Source organism: Amphichorda felina, assembly GCF_050947745.1.
Source record: "Amphichorda felina strain 45539 chromosome Unknown scaffold_4, whole genome shotgun sequence".
Lineage (NCBI taxonomy): Eukaryota > Fungi > Ascomycota > Sordariomycetes > Hypocreales > Bionectriaceae > Amphichorda > Amphichorda felina.
Genome location: NW_028145046.1, coordinates 3,183,528 through 3,203,558, shown reverse-complemented (window position 1 = coordinate 3,203,558; position 20,031 = coordinate 3,183,528). Strand labels below are relative to the sequence as shown.

The 20,031-nt window shown below is 54.3% G+C and overlaps 7 protein-coding genes across 7 annotated transcripts; 5 read left to right on the top strand and 2 right to left on the bottom strand.

Moving 5' to 3' along the window:
- Positions 1–2,580: 2,580 nt before the first annotated feature.
- On the top strand, positions 2,581–4,541 carry ACO1O0_004806 (uncharacterized protein; the record flags this gene model as incomplete). Its single annotated transcript, XM_083194239.1, has 3 exons — positions 2,581–3,326; positions 3,387–4,342; positions 4,396–4,541. The coding sequence occupies 3 exons, from the start codon at positions 2,581–2,583 to the stop codon at positions 4,539–4,541; spliced, it is 1,848 nt and encodes a 615-aa protein (XP_083051187.1).
- A 529-nt stretch (positions 4,542–5,070) lies between these two features.
- Positions 5,071–6,063, top strand: ACO1O0_004805 (uncharacterized protein; the record flags this gene model as incomplete). The annotated part of the gene is made up of 3 exons (XM_083194238.1): positions 5,071–5,076; positions 5,104–5,445; positions 5,503–6,063. 3 exons carry the CDS (start codon positions 5,071–5,073, stop codon positions 6,061–6,063), a joined length of 909 nt encoding a protein of 302 aa, XP_083051186.1.
- A 512-nt stretch (positions 6,064–6,575) lies between these two features.
- ACO1O0_004804 (thioesterase-like superfamily-domain-containing protein) lies at positions 6,576–7,529 on the top strand (the record flags this gene model as incomplete). The annotated part of the gene is made up of 3 exons (XM_083194237.1): positions 6,576–6,819; positions 7,019–7,188; positions 7,245–7,529. 3 exons carry the CDS (start codon positions 6,576–6,578, stop codon positions 7,527–7,529), a joined length of 699 nt encoding a protein of 232 aa, XP_083051185.1.
- Positions 7,530–7,821: 292 nt separating this feature from the next.
- On the bottom strand, positions 7,822–8,739 carry ACO1O0_004803 (concanavalin A-like lectin/glucanase domain-containing protein; the record flags this gene model as incomplete). Its single annotated transcript, XM_083194236.1, has 2 exons — positions 7,822–7,902; positions 7,963–8,739. 2 exons carry the CDS (start codon positions 8,737–8,739, stop codon positions 7,822–7,824), a joined length of 858 nt encoding a protein of 285 aa, XP_083051184.1.
- Positions 8,740–11,382: 2,643 nt separating this feature from the next.
- ACO1O0_004802 (SDR family NAD(P)-dependent oxidoreductase) lies at positions 11,383–12,337 on the top strand (the record flags this gene model as incomplete). The annotated part of the gene is made up of 3 exons (XM_083194235.1): positions 11,383–11,619; positions 11,772–11,990; positions 12,083–12,337. 3 exons carry the CDS (start codon positions 11,383–11,385, stop codon positions 12,335–12,337), a joined length of 711 nt encoding a protein of 236 aa, XP_083051183.1.
- A 423-nt stretch (positions 12,338–12,760) lies between these two features.
- ACO1O0_004801 (glycosyl hydrolase family 45-domain-containing protein) lies at positions 12,761–13,573 on the bottom strand (the record flags this gene model as incomplete). Its single annotated transcript, XM_083194234.1, has 3 exons — positions 12,761–13,121; positions 13,183–13,431; positions 13,485–13,573. 3 exons carry the CDS (start codon positions 13,571–13,573, stop codon positions 12,761–12,763), a joined length of 699 nt encoding a protein of 232 aa, XP_083051182.1.
- Positions 13,574–15,706: 2,133 nt separating this feature from the next.
- Positions 15,707–19,772, top strand: SPF1 (ion-transporting P-type ATPase SPF1; the record flags this gene model as incomplete). The annotated part of the gene is made up of 3 exons (XM_083194233.1): positions 15,707–16,069; positions 16,129–19,184; positions 19,241–19,772. 3 exons carry the CDS (start codon positions 15,707–15,709, stop codon positions 19,770–19,772), a joined length of 3,951 nt encoding a protein of 1,316 aa, XP_083051181.1.
- Between the last annotated feature and the right edge of the window lie 259 nt (positions 19,773–20,031).

The window sequence follows — 20,031 nt, the reverse complement described above, 5'->3', positions numbered from 1 at the left end:
CGATGCTGTCTGGCCTACGCGCTGGTCTTGCGGCAGCGTCCGCTGGAAGATGAGACGCTTGGCAGTTGGTCAAGATGATGACAAGCATCCCACGCCCGATCACCAGGGTCGTACCCCGTACGGAGTAACTAAACACCCCGGTGACATCTCAATTACGGATATGCATGAGCCCCAGGGGCAGAGCTCCATCCTCCCAGCTGTTCTTTTCCCGCCCGGGGAAGATGCCCTCGACAACACCCTCGAGCCCCGTGGTTATGGCTGTATCCCATGGCTGTAGATTGCCCAGGGTAGCTAGCTACTTTATAACTATGCGCAATCGGCTTGTTTAATTGAGTTACTAATTCTAATGGAATTCAAATTTCGGCTGCGCTTGGCGACGCTTCTTTGGTAGCGTAACGATGACCTGGAATCAGGGCTGTGGGAAATGCTGTGTCCCAACCGTATTGTTCGGGAAGAGGAGTGCACAAGCTCCTGCCACATTACGACAAGCCTACACCGATAAAGTTGTCTCCCCGTGAAAAAACCAGCTTGAGAGGTTCCGTCTAACTCCCCCATAGTGTCAGTCCTTCTCCGTATTGAAGAAAAACTTCAAATGATGTTAATTCGTTGCTCAAGATCGCTGACATCATTCTCCCACATACGGAGTATTTCCGAAGCACTTGCGGTAACCATCACTGTGAGCCCCACCAAGCGCAACTCTGGTGCTGTCACGCACAACGGCTCCAATGAGCCCACTAAATCCACAGCACCGGCTCCTGGTGCGCGTGTGGACAAGATGAGACGATGGGTTTAAGCTCATTAACTTGGGAAGTCTCAACTCCATCACCCGCCGCCCCCTGAGGCCTGCACCAGCCACTAGGGTTCGTATAAGGATACCAACGGTTGACTTTCTGAGTCATATTCATTCCTCGCGTACACAATGCCTAGGTCACTTAGTGTATTCGATATGTTATTTATTCTTGTGTATTGAATATGTTTAATTAACGTATATTTCGTATCTTGTCTATCGTGTACTGCGCCCAGTACGTACGTACTCGCTGTTCACCGAATCTTGGTGCTTCTCCTAGCCTTGGGGTGGAAACTGGAAGTCGGCGATGAACATGCTGGATGATCATGACAGGGAATTGGCCCAAAGTAACCGCGAATATGTAATGCCTGTTCATCGGGCAATAGGCATCCTTTGTAAGCTCAGCTCACTTATAAACAAGGTGTGAGCTTATCCCCGCACGGCTCGTTCTCTAGTACGTATGGGGTCTCCGAGCCTTCTTAATTTACGGCACGTGTCTGCATGCGTGGATGATCGGCCGCCGCATTTGGTCGTGGAACCTGGAACTGAGCCGTGGACGAGTTGAAGGTGTTGGCTCTCTACAAGAAGTGGATGCCAGCCACTGGTGAGCCGGTGACGCCGTAGTGGGCGGTGACGCGAAAACCGGCCCTAGGTTGAAGGGTTGATGCTATTGGCGTCATTGCAACAGATCATCCCGCTGCTGGCCATTGTTGGCACCTTGCCATCCTTTTGATCGTTCTGAAAGGAACGATCCCACGGTAGATTCCGCCCTCCCCGCAGGTCGGCGAAAGCCATTTGATGATCAAAGCTCTCGGGTCTTGACTGGTCTGACGCCCCAAGAGTTCTGAGAAACGCAGGCAGAGAACGAGAGACTGAGTGTCCCCGGCGTTGGAATTCATTGTTGAGATCTGGACCCGGCACGAATCTTATATTAAGATGAGAACGGCAGACCTAGAATTCCACATGGAGAGAATTCATCTCGACTGCCATGGACCATGAAGCACTGGGGATGTTGGCTGAGGCACTGCCGCCGCGTCCGGCAAAGACGTGCCGAATGGCCCCACCACACCGATTGCATTTGCTAGCAAATGCTGGGGACGGGTAGCCAGATCGCCGTTTTTATTCCCGTCATCCTTGTTCTGTCCGCGACTACAAACGTCATCGATGACTAGACAGGACGTACTGGACGTCCGTAACGATCGGACGGAATCGAAAGTTGGCTATGAAGGCAATTTTGCTGAAGAGCTCAAGCTGACGACAGGTAGGTGCGAAGTATTCGGGCCATCAAATGGCCATCAATTGGTGTCAAGTGGTTACCGGGCGACGACGCTCCAATGTGGAATGTAGCACAGTGTCCGTCACAGATGTCTCTGATGCTTCCAGCGAAGCATTGTCCGCAAGACATGATAATCTGACACGAATAATTATGTTGACATGCCCTAGTGTCCGCGTCTGTACGAAGTACCGGTCTGCTTACAGCTTGATCGACAGCTTACCATCGTCTCCCTTGCCCCCATGCGAGTTTATTGCCACGGGTTGGTTGGCCGAACAAGTCGACGGATGCAGAAACCTGGGAACTGTCACTCCCAAAAAGCAACCGAGTGATGTAAGACACATGCGTCCCAGGGTTCCAGGATGGCTGCCTTGTAATGATGGAGCGCATCCGGTGTCAACATGCTGTCGCATTATATCTACCATGAGTCTTCCCCCTCCACTCTCTCTAAAAGAGCTCTCTTCCCCAGGTCCCCGAGGCACCCCTCTATTATTTTGACAGACCCACAAGGATCGCCATCATGCCACCCACACAACTCCCCGATGAGGGTCCCCAGGTCATCGACCAGAGCGACCTGGACGCGGCCAACGAAAAGCTCCGCGATGACGGGACTGGCCAAGGATTGGGCCTGGACAAGAACAAGGACCTGGCAGCTGGCGAGACCGGGCAGGACACACTGGTAGAGAACGCTGCTAACAGCAACGTTCTTGACCCCGAGAAGACAGATGCCGACGGCAGGTACGAGATTACAGAAGATGACTGCTACGACGAGCTCGGGTTCTCCTTCTCCAATAAGAAGAAGTGGTACATCCTGACCGTCATCTTCTGGGTGCAGGTGTCGATGAACTTCAACACCTCCCTGTACTCCAACGCCATCCCTGGCATCTCCGAGGAGTTCAACGTCAGCGCACAGGCCGCCCGCTGCGGAGCCATGATCTTCTTGGTCTTCTACGCGTTTGGCTGCGAGCTGTGGGCTCCCTGGAGTGAGGAGTTTGGTCGCTGGCCTATCCTCCAGCTCTCTTTGCTGTTGGTCAATATATGGCAAATCCCCGTCGCTCTTGCGCCCAACTTTGCGACGGTTCTTGTTGGCAGAGCACTTGGAGGTCTGTCGACTGCCGGAGGATCTGTTACCCTGGGAATGATTGCCGATATGTGGGAGGCAGACGATCAGCAATATGCTGTTGCGTACGTCGTCTTCTCCTCTGTGGGAGGCTCAATCCTGGGCCCTGTTGTTGGCGGATTCACAGAAGAATACCTCGATTGGACGTAAGTCAAATACTTCCACTGTTTTAAAAGATCTCAACGGTTTCTAATTCTATGGTCCAGGTGGTCAATCTGGGTGCAGCTCATCTTTGGCTTTGTCATCCAGGTCATTCATTTCTTCACCGTCCCTGAGACCCGGACATCTATCATGATGAACCGAATAGCCAAGAAGCGCAGAAAGGAGAATCCCGAGGCCAACGTCTGGGGCCCGGATGAGATCCTCCCGTTCCGCCAACGCTTCTCCGTTAGCGAGATTATATACACCTGGCTACGCCCCTTCAGGATGTTCCTCACGGAGCCTATTGTTCTTGTCCTGTCTCTGCTTTCCGGTTTCTCGGATGCCCTCATCTTCATGTTTATCCAGTCCTTTGGCATAGTCTACAAGCAGTGGAACTTTTCCACCATCGCCGTTGGTCTGTCCTTCTGTTCCATCGGCGTCGGGTATCTCCTCGCGTGGCTCATTTTCATCCCCGCCATCCAGCGCAACATCAAGGAGAGAGCTGCCAAGCCCGACGATGAGCGTGCCCAGTACGAGTCCCGCCTGTGGTTCCTCCTCTATACGGCCCCTTGCTTGCCCATCGGCCTGATCGGCTTTGCCTGGACGATCCAGGGTCCTCCGATCCACTGGATAGGCTCCATGGTCTTTGCTGCGATAGTTGGCATCGCCAACTACGCCATCTACATGGCTACCATCGACTACATGATCTGTGCCTACGGCCCCTATTCCGCTTCCGCAACTGGCGGTAACGGATGGGCCCGAGACTTCCTGGCCGGTGTCTTGACCGTGCCGGCCGTCCCGTTCTTCAGCAACATAGGCAAGGGGAGCGGCAAGAATCTCGAGTATGCGACTACCATCCTTTTCTGCATCTCCTTCGTGCTTGTCGTCGCCGTCTATGTCATCTACTGGAAGGGCCCAGCCCTCCGCAAGCGGTCTCCCTTTGCCCAGCAGCTGGCCGAGGCTCGCCACGAGGGCGACGGCCGCCGTGTCAGTGTTGCGGCTGATCCCGTCAGGCGCCGGAGTGAGTTCCCCAACAATTCCACGTGCAGTATTAGCTCTAACATCTATGTCCAGGCTCTGTTCTTAGTAGCTTGCACCAGGACAGGCGATACAGTCACCAGCACCGCTTCTTTGGCTCGACACGTGTGACTCCGCGCCAGACACCCCGAGGGACCCCAGCTGCGAGCCGGAGACCCAGCCGCGTCAACATTGTGCCGTGAGGTAGTTGAGGATTGGGGATGTATAGGCTTGTATGTGTGTGATTGTACTCCATATAGCTACCGATGTATCGTTGCGCAATTATTTTTTCTATATCCCGACCCATCTCCTGGTTGAATGGCATGTAATTAAGAGACAGAATGTCTCATTGTCCCCCCTATAGATGTGTTCAACGGCAAATGCATCATGTACTGAATTTGCCAGTTTATTTTGGTCTCGGTCTGATTTGTTTTCACCGCTCACATGCGAGTTCTGAGTTCACACCAAGATCCGGGTGGCTCATAACGTGAGGTCACCCGTAATCATGACGTCGGGCCGGCTTCATGTGCGACCGTATTGTATACGATCCGGCAGCGTGAAAACTGGCGTTGGCATTGGCTTGAACATTCACGGCTGCTATTTACCAGCGCATTGTTCAGCGAGAGCCAGCCCCTCATCAACACCATCCCGACAGCTCAACAAGCCAACATATCTCGAGCTTTCATCTCTACTAGCCGAGAAATTGATGCCTGGACGACCTCATAAATAAAAATGAAAGTCCTCGTGGTACCTGCAAGCACCAAGACGGCCACCGCTGCGATTCGCTCGCTGCTACACCAAACGTCCCCTCCAGAGCAGCCCATTGAAATCAAGGCTGTCTACCGCGACCCCAGCAAAGCACCAGCCGAATTCACCTCGCAGCCCAACTTTGAAGCGGTAAAGGGCGACATTTCGGATGCGTCATCGCTCGACTTCACCGGTGCCGACGCTGTGCTCACCCTGACGCCACCCGTCTTTGACGGGCGCGATATCGTCAAGAATGCCGAGACGGTGTCGCAGAATGTCAAAGAGGCCATCGAGCGTGCGCCTTCGGTCAAGCGTCTTGTGCTGCTAAGCAGCATGGGCGCGCATCTGAGTGAGGGAGTTGTAAGTTGAGTCGTCGGCCGGGTTCTTTACTGTGATCTGATGACGTCTGCTCTACAGGGAGAAATTAAGACGAATAATGCAGCTGAGAGGATCTTTTCTGACACGAAGATCCCACATATCACGTTTATTCGCTGCGCCTACTTCATGGAAAATTGGACTGTGGCCCTCGACACTCTCAAGGATCCCGAGCCATTCTTCTTCTCGACTGTCACGCCCTTGGACTACAAGGTGCCCATGGTGGCCGTCAAGGACATTGGCCAGGTCATGGCCACCCAGCTGATTGCGGCAGAAGAGCTACCAACGTCGCCCTACATCTTGGAACTCCATGGGCCGCGCGACTTCACGCCGTTGGATGTCCAGGCTGCCTTCTCCAAGGCCATGGGCAAGGACGTGGCCGTCAAACCCATCGGGCAGGACCAGCTCCTGAGCTTTTACGGCCGGCTATTCCCCCCGTCCATTGTAGGCGAGTGGGTGGAGATGGCCAAGTCCTTTTTACCTGGGGGCCCCGCGGTGGAAAACCCGCCCCCAGAAACGGAGCGGGGAATCGTCCGGGGGAAGACGGAGCTGGATGAGGCTATCGGGGAAGCTGTTCATACTTTCTTTGGAAACTCGTCGTGATAAATTGCCGTCTTGTGGTGGAAGAAGTTGCTGGTCTGGGATGGATTGGAGGCGCCTATTGGTCGAGTCCTAACTCTCAAGTATCTGCAAGTTAACAAGTGAGACAAGCCGTACCACCCATCGCTGCCGCACGTTACAACACACCCAGAGGCAAGGAACTTGTTATCCAGATGGTTTTCATTTTCAAGACTAAGAGAACGCCCGGATTTATCTAGTTGGCCGTCCAAGATGCCAAGTGAGCCTAGGCAAGGGTTGTGACATAAGCAACCCCGGATTTGACGAAAGCCGAAGGCAGCCGAGATTTGCGCTGTAGTACTTTCGCACTTCTCAGCGATGACCGAGATTCGGATCGCTAGGTCCATGACCTCAACTCAACATCAACCTCCAAAGGTCCTTGGAATTAGTCAATTTTCTTCAAAATGCACAGCCGCGCAGCCATCGTCTGCAGGCAGATACCCGCCGTCGCGCCCAGGATACCATGCCGGGCATTCCACGCAAGTATGCGGCAGCTCATGCCCCGTGAGAAGCCCCGGCATGCGCATCCCGAAGTCGGAGGGGCCCTGAGCCCGCGATGGCTATCAGATCTCAAGGCCCGGGCGCAGTCAGAGCTCAAGGGAAAGCCAACTGAAGCAAAGCGTGTCCTTGGCGAGCTGGACAAGCGGTGGCTACAGCTTTCGGCTGGTGCTGAGGGATTCCTGACGGGGCCGAGGTGGACGGGGCTGGATAGCCATCAGGTCGTCTGGGGAGACATGGTGAGTATTTCCCAACTCGCCGAATGAACACATCATACATGCGCGGTACCTAACCAGCCTTATCCACCCGCTGAACAGGATAGCATGGTAAGTCCCAATGGCTCAACTTGGTCACATTGTTTCACTGACATTTACGCTAGGGTGAGCTCCACCGGAACCCATCAACCCCCCAATTCCCCATTTTCTAATGGCATTCATTCCAGGCCATGTCAATAATGTCATGTACAATCGCTTCGCCGAGTCTTCTCGCGTCAATTGGTTTCGGAACTTCTCCAAGGCCGCCGACCCGGAGCAGAAGCAGTATTGGGTTGATCTCATGACGCCCCGCAGCATCGGCCTGATTCTCAGGAGCATCAAGACGGATTACAAGCTTGTGAGTTGGCCCTGAAGCAGTATTTCATCCTGTGGCACTGACTGTATGTCCTCCAGCCCATTGTTTTCCCCGACGGAGTCACCGTCGTGCACAAACTCCTAGCCAAGCCCACCTACGAATCCACCAATGTGGAGATGGAGGTCATCATCTTCTCTCACCAGCATCGGCGGGCTGCTGCCAGGTGCTTCGAGGACATTGTCGTGTACGATTACCGGGTGGGCAAGAAGGCAAGTCTCGAGCCCTTCATGGTGGACGAGCTCAGGACCGCGTATGAGTTGCAAGAAGCGACCAAGCAGAAAGCGGTAAACGAGATTCTAGAGCTCCAGAGGTCCCTTGCTTAGAGTTGGATAAACAGCCCAGGGGTGGGCTTTATAGAGGAGGATATCATAATTGACATAAGACACTTTGATTTGCAGAAGCAATAGCGGATCAGAAAGTATATAAATCGAAACGTTCACTTCTATAGCGACAGTCGTGAGTTTTCCATCAATATCCAAACGCCGAGGCAGCATCTCGGTGAAGAGCGCAGCCCGGCCATAAAGGCGCCCATATGAACAAGGCCGAAGAAAAAGACAAAATATGTACAAGAAATTCAATGAAAATGCCAATGCTCAATCATGAGTCGTCACTTGTTTATTTGACGTAATGGGCAACATAGCCAACCTCCAGACGCGAGCCATACCCGTCTTGGGTGTTTCCGTTGGGGAGTCCAGGCTACAGATGTTTATCAGCCATTATCCATAACACAAGAAAGGGTTTAAAGTTGGAACGTACCCAGTCGCCGCCGACGGCGACATTGAGGAGGATGTAGAGGGGCTTCTGAGCCAGCGAAGCCCAAACCTCGGCGTTGCCGATGCGGGCACCCGTGACCTGGTGGAAACGATTGCCGTCCATATACCAGGTAATGGACTGATCCACGTAGTTGGAGCTGCGACGATCGATCTCGACACGCCAGGTGTGCCAGCCCTGGTCCGGAATTCCAATGCTGCCCCCAATGCCGTTGCTCTCGTTGCAGATACCACCGGGGAAGACGTTGCAGTGGACGGTACCATAGCCAGTGAGGATCCCGTTGACAGTCTCCATGATGTCGACCTCACCACACGCCGGCCAGCCGACGCCATGGCGCATGGAGTCGCCCAGCATCCAGAACGCGGGCCAGATGCCCTGCTTGTTGCCGGTGGGGCTCTCGCCAAACATGATGGAGGCCTCGACGCGGGTGATCTTCCCGGCCGTCGGGGTGAAGACGTACTTGCTCTCCAGGCGGCCCGAGGTCCAGCCCTTGGGCTGGGACGAGTCGCGCCAGGGGACAAGCTGGAGGCTGTCGCCGCCGCTCACCTGCACGTTGCGGGAGCTGCTGGTGTAGACCTGGAGCTCGTTGTTGTGGCCGAGGTCGCCCTGGACAATCTTCCAGTTGTTCCCGTTGGGCGCCTGGCCGGCGGGACCACCGAATGTGTCCTGCCACTTTCTGGTGTAGCCGGAGTAGGAGGGGGCCGGCTTAGCAGAGCCGATGGCGGCCAGCGCAAGGAGAGACGCGATGGTAAGACGAACCATGGTGGCTCTGGGGTATTGTATATACGAATAAGAATAATGGTATGTACAAGCCAAGTATGTGCTGTAGAAGACAACGGGATAAGGAGTGACAAGAAAGCAGTAGTAGTGTAATTATCTGTGAAGAGCTTCTTCAAAAAGTCAAGATCAGCAAGACCTGAGGTCTAAATACTCTGAAACCTCATCCCTTGGCAACACGAGGGAGCGTAGGACCCAAGGGACTCTGCAACTTGGGGAAGGTAGAGGCTTGATCGTATGCTCCCATGCCGCCTTGGGCATATATCTCGTGCGCACATATGGGATCATTTTAACCAGAAATGACCAAGAGCAGGATGGCAGGTCGCCGCGCAGCCCAAGTCATGAGCGTTGGTAGCGTGTATAAAGCATATCTGCGAGTGTAGAAAAGGCTACCGAGGACAAGTCACGTCCTCGAATCAGGAGTAGCGACGGTGGGCGCGATGCGACCCTGGCGCAGGAACATGACTACCCCAGTACAATCCATGGTTTGGTGCGCGTGCCGCCAGCAGTTGATACCACCCTATCCCACAGTACACTTCCCTTATTTTTCAGCAGAGCTCTTGATGCGCATAGAATGAGACGCGTCTTCTGCCTTGGAACTCCAAGCACAAGGTCGCAGATGTAGTCGTAGATGCGGTCTTGCCAGCTCTCATAGGTCCATAACAAAATAATCACCAGAGTTTGGAATGGATAAGATTCCAGCCAGCCCCCTGACTCCCGATCCGCTTAGCGACCCGATCAAGATGGGATTCTTAGGGTATGGATAGCAAGTAGGACTCCGCATCGGTAATATCCCGTACGCGGATGCGTCCACGGCGACGCCAAAGAGGGAAATCAGGGTCCAGGCTAATGCGAGATTTGGATCTAGAATGGTAGAAGATGAGGCGGCGCAAGCATGGAGGGATATCTGCCGAGGTCGACGACCCCACAGATAGTGAGACGTCAGATGCAAGCAAGGAAACACCCAGCTCGCTGTCTTCCGGGGGCAGACCTTCAGTGGACGCACGGCGGGTGCTGGGCGGCCTCCTCTCATCTCGGTTGGAACGTAGCAGTCGCCCACAAGCCGAAATGGAGGGGGACATCACGGCATCTGTACAGTGGCACACTACCGTCAGGCCACATGGTTTCTCCTCAGACATGCAATCTTCATCTCCAACCTCGACGAATGACATGCCTAGAGCCCAGGTCGCCAAAACCACGAGGCCGGCGATCACCGATGTACTCGCCCACCTTTAGGAAATACGCCGGCATTAGACAAAAGGTAAAATAAAAGACTCTAGTGGAATATGAAATGGGACGCTTTGATTCTAGCCCATCTCGCAGCTACTTCTGGTCGTTCAGTGTCCTAATAGGGAATAGCGCCGGGTTGGGGCCGGCGCAGGTCCGGCCGGGCCCGATGGTTGGGGCCCGGGAGGCCGAAATAGGAAGGGCAGAACATATGAGGCGTGAAGAAGTCCTGATACTCCCATCAGCTCACAATATCCGGACCGCGAGCAGCGAGGGGCCGAATACCGTAGCAGCTGCTCGGAAAGTGACGTCGCTAAACACCTATCCGTGGTCCTGGGAAAGACTCTTGACCAAGCTTTTCCCTGCCACATGGCACATTTTTTAGGATAAAAGCTTGTCCCCTCCCACACATGGATGTCTCAACTCACAAGTACCAGATCATCTTTAACCCTCAGATGGCCCACCAAGCAAGTAAAGGGATCAAATATCATAACCGTGTCGTGTCACCGTTTCGTGCTGTACGGGTGTTTTGAGCCCATCTGATCCACCGTCGGCGTTAGTGTTCCTCCAACAGATGCGGGTTGTGGACTGAAAACCATCTCTCCAGCTTCTACGACTACCACCAAGGACCCTTTCATCGTCTCGGCTTCATCAGCTACATCTCGAAGGGTCCGGGCAGAGTATCAGCCAGAGCAAGGCAACTAAATACATATCCTCGTCATGAAATCGGAGTGCCTATGGCAGATGAAATTTGAAAGCTCCTAGTTCCAGTTTCTACTTTCCTGCTGTCAATCAAGTAATTCCTTTAAGTCAGGCTTAGAACCATGCGGGCTTTGCAGCTTCCTCATGGAGTGGCGACCATGTGTTCGGCCGACGTTACATCGGCTGTCACTCCGCACCAACACCGCCAACAGCTGACCGACACGCCTGACTGTGGTCAATGAATGCCGTTCTTGCTTTTATTAATCTCTCCCCTTCACCAAATTACATAAGGCGCCAATTTATTCGGCTGGAAACGATGTGGTTCATGATGAAACAGCTCGAGAAGTGACCTCTATGCGTAAACCGAGTGAACCGGGGCCCGGGCCCGGGAACGCCGTCTTAATTAACTTTACCCAACCCATTACCTATATAGTCCTCGGTACGATAGGAACAACCTAAAGGCACTACAAATTCCTCATCTCTATGTATTTAGGCAATTATTTTCGAGTTTAAAATACAACGCCATCCACGCAAGATGCGGGGATAAGGGTTCACTGCTCCCGAAATCTCCGACGAAGTGGATGGTGACCCACGTCATACAACCAACCCCGACTGTACATTATCTTGACCATCCCCTCACTTGGTTGCCAAACGCTTCATCGTCATTATCACCGTATCATCTCATATACTCCAGTCACAATGCCCGCAACCGCAGTCTTTGCCCCCGGCGTTAATGCCCTCATTACTGGCGCAGCTTCAGGCGTTGGCCTTGCCATTGCCAGACTCTGCCAGAGCAAGGGGATGAACATACTCCTTGTAGACCGAAACGCCGAGGCATTGGAGGCTGCCAAGAAGGAGCTCTCGGGTGAAGAGTCTACCATCGCGGCGTCTGTGACGGATGTCTCTAACCCAGCCGACTGGGCCAAACTCAAGAATGTAGCAGCGGAGATGTTTGGCACAATAGAATTGCTCGTTCTCAATGCCGGAACGGGCATGAGAGGAACATGGGGTGATGAGGATTATTTCCGTAAAGTTAGCTCCCCTATTCGCCGTATACCCTCCCACGAGTATCGTATTAATCTAAGTAGACGATTGAGACCAATTTGTTTGGCGTGATCAACGGGATTGGAACCTTCCTCCCCCTCGTGAAGCAGGCCTCCGAGTCTAAGCCCACCTCCATAGTCATTACCGGGAGCAAGCAGGGAATCACAAACCCACCGGGAAATCCGGCCTACAACGCCTCCAAGGCCGCCGTCAAGTCCCTCGCTGAGCAGCTCAGCTGGGATCTCAAGGATACCAAGACGAGCGTGCATCTACTTGTTCCAGGATGGACACACACTGGGCTTGTGGGCTCCCGCTCTCCTAGAATTTTCATAGTCATTGGCTGATCCATGAACAGACTGGAGCAGGACACATCAAGGAGAAACCAGCCGGTGCCTGGGCTCCGGAGCAGGTAGCCGACTACCTGTACAAGAAGATGGAACAAGACAAGTTCTACATTATCTGCCCCGACAATGAAGTCTCTGAAGATACGGATAAGAAACGCATGCTGTGGTCTGTTGGCGACATTGTCAACGAGCGTCCTCCCCTCTCACGATGGCGCGAGGGGTGGAGGCAGGAGGCGGCGGAGACTATGGAGAAAACGCAGATTTAATACACCCCGGTCCCTGACGCCTAATTACAGTTTGGGAACCCATGCTGAGCAGATTGCAGTGGTGCTTGGGGGTCGTGCCAGTCACAGTTGGGTTCAAACATGAAATGGGCGCAAGGATGATATTGGCATTTCAATCAGGCCCAAAATTTACTACTAATATTCGAGAATCATGATATAGCCGATTCCTGCAGCTATAAAATATCTCTAGGGAAAGAATTGTGAAAGTCTACCAACATCACAATTGTTTGCACTCCGGTGGTGTTTGGAGCTCCCGTAGCGTACAACATATATTCTTTCAGCTATCCTCCTTATTCACATTCCCCCCTATATACAACCGTCCACCACACACAAGCATCCTTTTCACACTTATTTTCGCCCATCCGTCCTATCAGGCCATGATTTTCTCATGCGGATATTCCCCATCTAAGCAGCAGGGAAAGATCCATCGTCGGAACGCTTGCAGCCGGAGATGGCGATGATCTCGGACGGGCACTGGACCTGCTTGAAGTCAAAGTTGGGGTTGTCGGAGCCGGCGAACCAGTCAAACCGCCAGTAGCAGCCATCCTTGAGGGCCTCGGGCATGCTGTCGCACTCGTCGCGGGAGCTGACGCCGCCGTACTGGGCTCCAGGGATGCCGCCGTACTGGGGGGTGCAGCCGTCAAAGAGGCCGACGCCACCGCCGGGCATGAGGATGTCGAACTGGTTGTTGGAGATGTCTCCACCGGTGTTGGTGGACTGGACAATCATGGTCTTGCCAGCGGCGGGACCATCGGTGAAGGTGAGACTACAGGAGGGTCAGTGGTTTCTCCCCAGTGTTTCATGTGGCGTTGTTTTATGGGACTCACCTGTAGCAAGCACAGCACCAAGAGGACTCATCCTCGCCGTTGATAGCAGTAGCAGCAAAGCCATAGGCCAGGTTATCGTCGACAGCCCAGGGTGAGTAGTTGGCGCAGGTGAAGGCAGGGCCTCCACCACAGCCGCTATCGGCCAAGGGGTCGGACAAGGGGGAGTTGTCGGCGTTGCAGACACCAGCAGGGGCGCTGACATCGGCCTTGTCCGGCCAGGCGCACGAAGGCTTGCAGCAATCCCAGTAGCTAATTCTAGTTAATTATCAAGTGCAGTAAGAATAGGCGTCGAGTCAACATACCGGGTGGAGTGGCCAGAGCCTTCAGCGGCGAGAGCCGGGGCGGCAGCAGAGGCCGCGACGAGGGCGATCTTGACGATGGAGCGAGTCATGGTAGTGGTTGTTCTTGGATGATATGAATGAAGTAATTGGTGATGCTGTTGTTGTTGATATTTCCTTGACCCAGTGGCCAAGCCTTGCTCTTTATACTTGGTTGAGCCGCCGACCAGGGACATCCACTAAGTAGGGACCCCTACACAGGCCAAGTCCAAGAGTGGACTTGTAGAGTGCGGTAGTCGAGCTCCGTTCTCCAAGATGGAACAAGGCACAAAACAAGCTCCATCTGTCAGGGGAGGCTAGGCCAATGACGCGGTCGATCCCGGCTAAGTGCGTTTCGACAGCCGGTGTCGATCAATGGGGCCATCGGCGCCGTGCCCCGACTGCCCGAAATCAACTTGTTGATGAATTGCACGGAGAGGCATGCCATAACTGTCATGCCAAGTAGCAAGTAAAGAGAGTCTAGAAGGATTCCCAGTCCCAAAAGGGCCATGCGTCATCAGGCCCGGCCCGCTTCCAACATCCACAAAGTCGTCAAGTGCCAGCCCTCCTGGAGGAAGATGAAGACACCGCTGGGGTTAGGCCGAATTGCCCCCGCATTCTTCCCCCGGGTTTTCGTACCGCCACTCCTCAATCAGACTAATGTCTACATTTGGCTGCATTTGTCTCCGATCCGGCAGTTGGAAGCTCCAGGTTTGGGGTCGGCACGTGCCCGAACGGTTTGATCGCTGCTCCAACCAGCCTCTCGGTGAAATGCGGCATCATATATATTCGTCTCCCTATCCTCAACCCCAGTGTTTAGAAGCCTAGTTTACATGTTCTCGCCTTCTTTAGAACACGATACTTCCGCATCAGTTCCACTGTCTCATTCATCCGGGACAAGAGGCTAAATCGAAGAGGAGCAACTGCCTACCACATACGGACCAGTCAACAACTACGGCCTCGCCAAATTGCTCCCAAAGGCCCCTCTTGGGATCACCAGCAAGGGCTTCGACAGCCTTGACAAGCACGACATCGGACCGATGCAAGAGAACGAGCGCATCGGCTCCTGAAAAATCGATGATGCGTTGGCCGTCGTCAAGAGGCTATACTCGCTTGTCAACGGAGCGGCAGCGCCGTGTCTGAGCCTGTTCTTGATTCGTCTCGCGATGGTGGGCAGCGGGCAACAGATCCGTAATATCGACGACGATACGATCGCAGACCAGTTCGCATGCCGTAAACCGCGGCAAGACGGGCCATCCGAACAGATCAAATGGGCAATACGGCCAAGATCCTACATTCAGCTCGAGCGTTCTATCATCACCTACACAAAGCCTAAGCCGCGGAGGTATATGATGATGAGGCAAGCAAGCACATACTGATTGATTCGGCTAAAGCATCTTCAACCTGTGATAGATCCGGGGACGGCTCTATGGCATTCCGTGGGTTGCCTCCTTTCAATGCCGAGTGAAAGATCGAACTGGTTTTGAGAGGCCTGGACATAATATTTTCAATGCCTGGGAGACTGCCCAGCATTCGGCGTTCTGAGACGCGGCGCACCATGATGATGCATCCGAGGAACTAACTACGTTAGAATTCCAGTCACCGGCCGCTTGGAGAGAAAAACCTCCCTTTGCAACCGAGGACGGTGAGAGGTCGAGATCCAGAATGTCCCACCATAGCCCACGATGTTCCAGGCCAGAGTTCTCAAGCAGGGAGGCACATGAGGCACATGGTGCAGTAAGCTGGCAATAATGTGGCCTATATGGTCTGCAACGGCTCACGCAGGACCTTTTTCGTGAATTTTGAAATTCTCATGGCCATACTTGGTGACAGGGCGGAGCTGGAGAGCAAGTCAACGGAGAGGCTACAGAGGTCCACTGTCGTCAACGAAGATGAATTCTGGGGCAGGGAGACACTGAGAGGAACCTGGGCGGGGCCAATCCGATGGGGGCGCCACAACAAACTTGCGCCACAAAGTCTCCAGCCCAGCTGTGTCACGCCACATCAGGCCTCCTGGAACCGCATAGACTTCCCCCGAAGAAAAGTACAGATCTCCATCGTCCATGATCAGGTCCGCGCCGACGAGTCCATTCTGCATCACCGGTGACGCTCGTCTTGCCTGCTGCCCCTGGTCTTTCTTTTATATCAAGCCCAGATTGATGCTGTAGATCCTCCGATACTCTTGACGTTGTCACCTTCTGCCCACGATGGCGCCGACGCCACTCGTCGACAACGCGCAGATCAAGCAGGCCGAGCTGCTGCGCCCGTTGCCGCTCTATCTCCATACCTACATCTGGCCCTTCGCCTTTGTCTGGCCCGTCTTTCTGCGATACTACCTCAGCCAGGAGCTCTACGACCAGTACATTGGCGGCGAGGAGTGGACCTTTGTCTGGTGCGCTGCCATCATCACCGTCCAGTCCCTCTTCTGGCTCAGCACCCACTGGAGCGTCGACCTCGCGGGACGCTTCACGGCCACCAAGGCCAAAGACATTGAAGATGCCCAGCTGATCAAGGTCCTCCCCATTGCGAATGCTGGCTCCGGCGAGATTTGCCAGCTGGTCCGCGACAAGGTACTTCCTTCCCCTGTCCCCGCACACTATGGGGTTCTCCTGCTGACGAGTTAACACAGGCCGGCGGCAAGACCAACCTCTCGTTCCTCTTCCAGAAGCGCCGATTCCTCTTCAACCCCGTGACCAAGGTCTTCGATACCCTCAAGTACGACATTGACGTCGAGCCGAAGCCCACCATTGGCCACTTTCAGTCCTCTCGAGGCATCACCAAGCAGTCCGAGGTTTCCCGTATTGAACAGCACTATGGCACCAATACCTTTGACATTCCCGTTCCGACTTTCACAGAGCTGTTCAAGGAGCATGCCGTTGCGCCCTTTTTCGTCTTCCAGATTTTCTGCGTTGGCCTGTGGATGCTGGATGAGTACTGGTACTACTCGCTGTTTACCCTCTTTATGCTCGTCGCATTCGAGAGCACCGTGGTTTGGCAGCGCCAGCGCACTCTCAATGAGTTCCGCGGCATGAGTATTAAGCCATACGATATCTGGGTCTTCCGTCTTGGCAAGTGGACCGAGATTCAGAGCGACAAGCTGCTGCCGGGGGATCTGGTCTCCGTGGGCCGTACCAAGGAGGACAGCGGCGTCGCTTGCGACATGCTCCTGGTCGAAGGCACAGCCATTGTCAACGAGGCTATGCTCTCCGGAGAGAGCACCCCTCTTCTCAAGGATTCCATCCAGCTGCGTCCCTCCGACGCCCCGCTCGACCCCGAGGGTCTGGACAAGAATGCTTTCCTCTGGGGTGGCACTAAGGTCCTCCAGGTTACTCACGGGAACCCCGAGCAGGAGAAGCTTAAGCTTGCCTCTGGCGTGCCAACTCCTCCCGACAACGGTGCCATGGCTATTGTTACAAAGACTGGGTTTGAGACCTCCCAGGGTAGCCTGGTCCGCACCATGATCTACTCGACGGAGCGTGTTGGCGCCGGCAACGCCGAAGCCCTATTCTTCATTCTCTTCCTTCTTGTCTTCGCCATTGCCGCTTCGTGGTATGTCTGGGATGAGGGTGTTAAAAAGGATCGCAAGCGCTCCAAGCTCCTGCTCGACTGCGTCTTGATTGTCACCAGTGTCGTCCCTCCCGAACTCCCCATGGAGCTGAGTCTCGCCGTCAACACCAGTTTGGCAGCCCTGGCTAAGCTTGCTATCTTCTGCACCGAGCCCTTCCGCATTCCATTTGCTGGCCGTATTGACGTGGCTTGCTTTGACAAGACTGGTACCCTGACTGGTGAGGATCTCGTGGTGGAGGGTATCGCTGGTCTGGGACTTGCGCACGCCGATCTTCCCGACAAGAAGGAGACCGATGGTGCCCATTCTACCATTACCTCTGTCAAGGACGCTAGCATGGAGACTCAGTTGGTTCTTGCCACTGCCCACGCCTTGGTCAAGCTTGACGAGGGTGACATTGTCGGAGACCCAATGGAAAAAGCTACTCTTCAATCTCTTGGTTGGACTCTTGGCAAGAACGACGGTCTCTTCAGCACCAACCAGGCCGGTGGCACCCATGGCAACGTTCAGATCAAGCGTCGTTTCCAGTTCTCTTCCGCCCTGAAGCGCCAGAGCTCCATCGCCATGGTTCACGGTACCGACCTAAAGTCTGGACAGAAGCTCAAGGGAACGTTTGCCGGTGTCAAGGGTGCCCCTGAGACGATCATGAAGATGCTCGTCTCGGTCCCCGATGACTACGAGGAGACCTACAAGTACTTCACCCGCAAGGGTTCCCGTGTTCTGGCCTTGGCCTACAAGCAGCTCACCGTCGACTCCGAGCTTAGTGCCTCCAAAATCAACGATCTCAAGCGTGAGAAGGTCGAGTCCGATCTCATCTTCGCCGGTTTCCTCGTTTTGCACTGCCCTCTCAAGGAGGACGCCAAAGAGGCTGTCCAGATGCTCAACGAAAGCAGCCACCGCGTTGTCATGATCACCGGTGATAACCCCCTGACCGCTGTACATGTTGCTCGCGAGGTCGAGATTGTGGACCGCGATGCTCTCATCCTAGACGCTCCTGACCATGATAAGAGCGGTGAGAACCTTGTCTGGAAGAGCGTTGATGACAAGATCGTCATTCCCGTCGACCCCTCGAAGCCCATCGACCCCGAAATTATCAAGACCAAGGATATCTGTGTTACCGGTTACGCTCTCGCCAAATTCAAGGGACACCCCGGATGGGGCACTCTTCTGCGCCACACCTGGGTGTACGCCCGTGTCTCTCCCAAGCAGAAGGAGGAAATCCTTCTTGGCCTCAAGGATATGGGCTACTATACCCTCATGGCTGGTGATGGTACCAACGACGTGGGAGCACTCAAGCAGGCTCACATTGGCATTGCCCTTCTCAACGGTACCCCGGATGATCTCAACCGCATCGCCGAACACTCCCGCAACACCAAGTTGAAGGACATGTACCAGAAGCAGATTGATCTGATGAAGCGCTTCAACCAGCCAGCGCCCCCAGTCCCTGTCATGATCGCCCATCTCTACCCGCCCGGCCCGACCAACCCCAACTATCAGAAGGCCATTGAACGCGAGGCCAAGAAGAAGAATGTCTCCCCCGAGGAATACATCAAGACCCTAGGTCACCCTCTGGAGACCATTACCTCCCCCGCTGCCCAGAATCTCATCAATGATGGCCGGACCGATCGCCAGAAGGATGCCGCGAAGAAGGCTGCTGGTTTTGCTGACAAGCTCACCACGAGCATGATGGAGACGGAGCTCGGCGATGACGAGCCCCCGACCCTGAAGCTTGGCGATGCCTCTGTGGCCGCTCCCTTCACGTCCAAGCTGCGCAACGTCATTGCCGTCCCCAACATCATCCGCCAGGGGCGATGCACCCTGGTCGCCACCATTCAGATGTACAAGATCCTGGCGCTCAACTGTCTCATCAGCGCATACTCGCTTTCGGTTCTGTACCTGGAGGGTATCAAGTTTGGCGACACGCAGTACACTATCAGCGGTATGCTCATGTCGGTTTGCTTCCTGAGCATTTCCCGCGCCCGTGTTGTCGAGGGACTCAGCAAGGAACGCCCTCAGCCCAACATTTTCAACGTCTACATCATCGGCTCTATCCTTGGTCAGTTTGCCGTGCACATTGTCACGCTCATTTACATTGCTCGTCTGTGCGAGAAGATTGAGCCGTAAGTTTAACTCTTTCCCTCCCCAACACCCCGAAACTAGTACTGACTCGCTACAGTCGCTCTGATGATGTCGACCTTGAGGCCGAGTTCGCGCCCTCGCTTCTCAACTCGGCCGTCTACCTGCTCCAGCTGATTCAGCAGATCTCGACATTTGCCATCAACTACCAGGGACGTCCGTTCCGTGAGTCCCTGTCGGAGAACAAGGGCATGTTCTACGGCATCGTAGGCGTGTCTGGTCTCGCCTTTGTCTGCGCTCTCGAGCTCATCCCGGAGATCAACGAGGGCATGAAGCTCGTGCCCTTCACCGAGGAATTCAAGATGAAGATGACGGTTTCCATGGTCGCAGACTATGTGCTCTGCTGGGTCATCGAAGTGGGTCTCAAGAAGGGCTTCAGCGACTTCCGCCCGCGTGACATTGCGGAGCGCCGCCCGGACCAGCTCGAGCGCGAGGCCGAGCGCAAGGCCATTTCCGACGCCAAGAAGGCTGCTGAGGAGGAGAAGAAGCAGCAGGAGAAGGTGGCCGAGTTTGAGCGCAAGCTCGCGGAGCGCAGAGAGAAGCTGGAAGCCTGGAGGGCTGGTAGGCAGTAGAGTTAAAAGCCATGGCCTAGCAAGTAGACGAACGCATGATAATGAGGATGATAGACGGAGGGGGAGTGGTGAGTGGCCGGTAATTACCTATATCATTACATGCTCATAGAATGTATCTTCCGGGCTTTAGCTACCAAGATACATAGAGATGGGACAAGTGCTATTGAATATGATGGCACAAGGTTAGATAAATATTGCTTAAATAGTGATTTAATTCATGCTATGATACAGAGGCTCGATTACGTCTATGGCGGTTGTA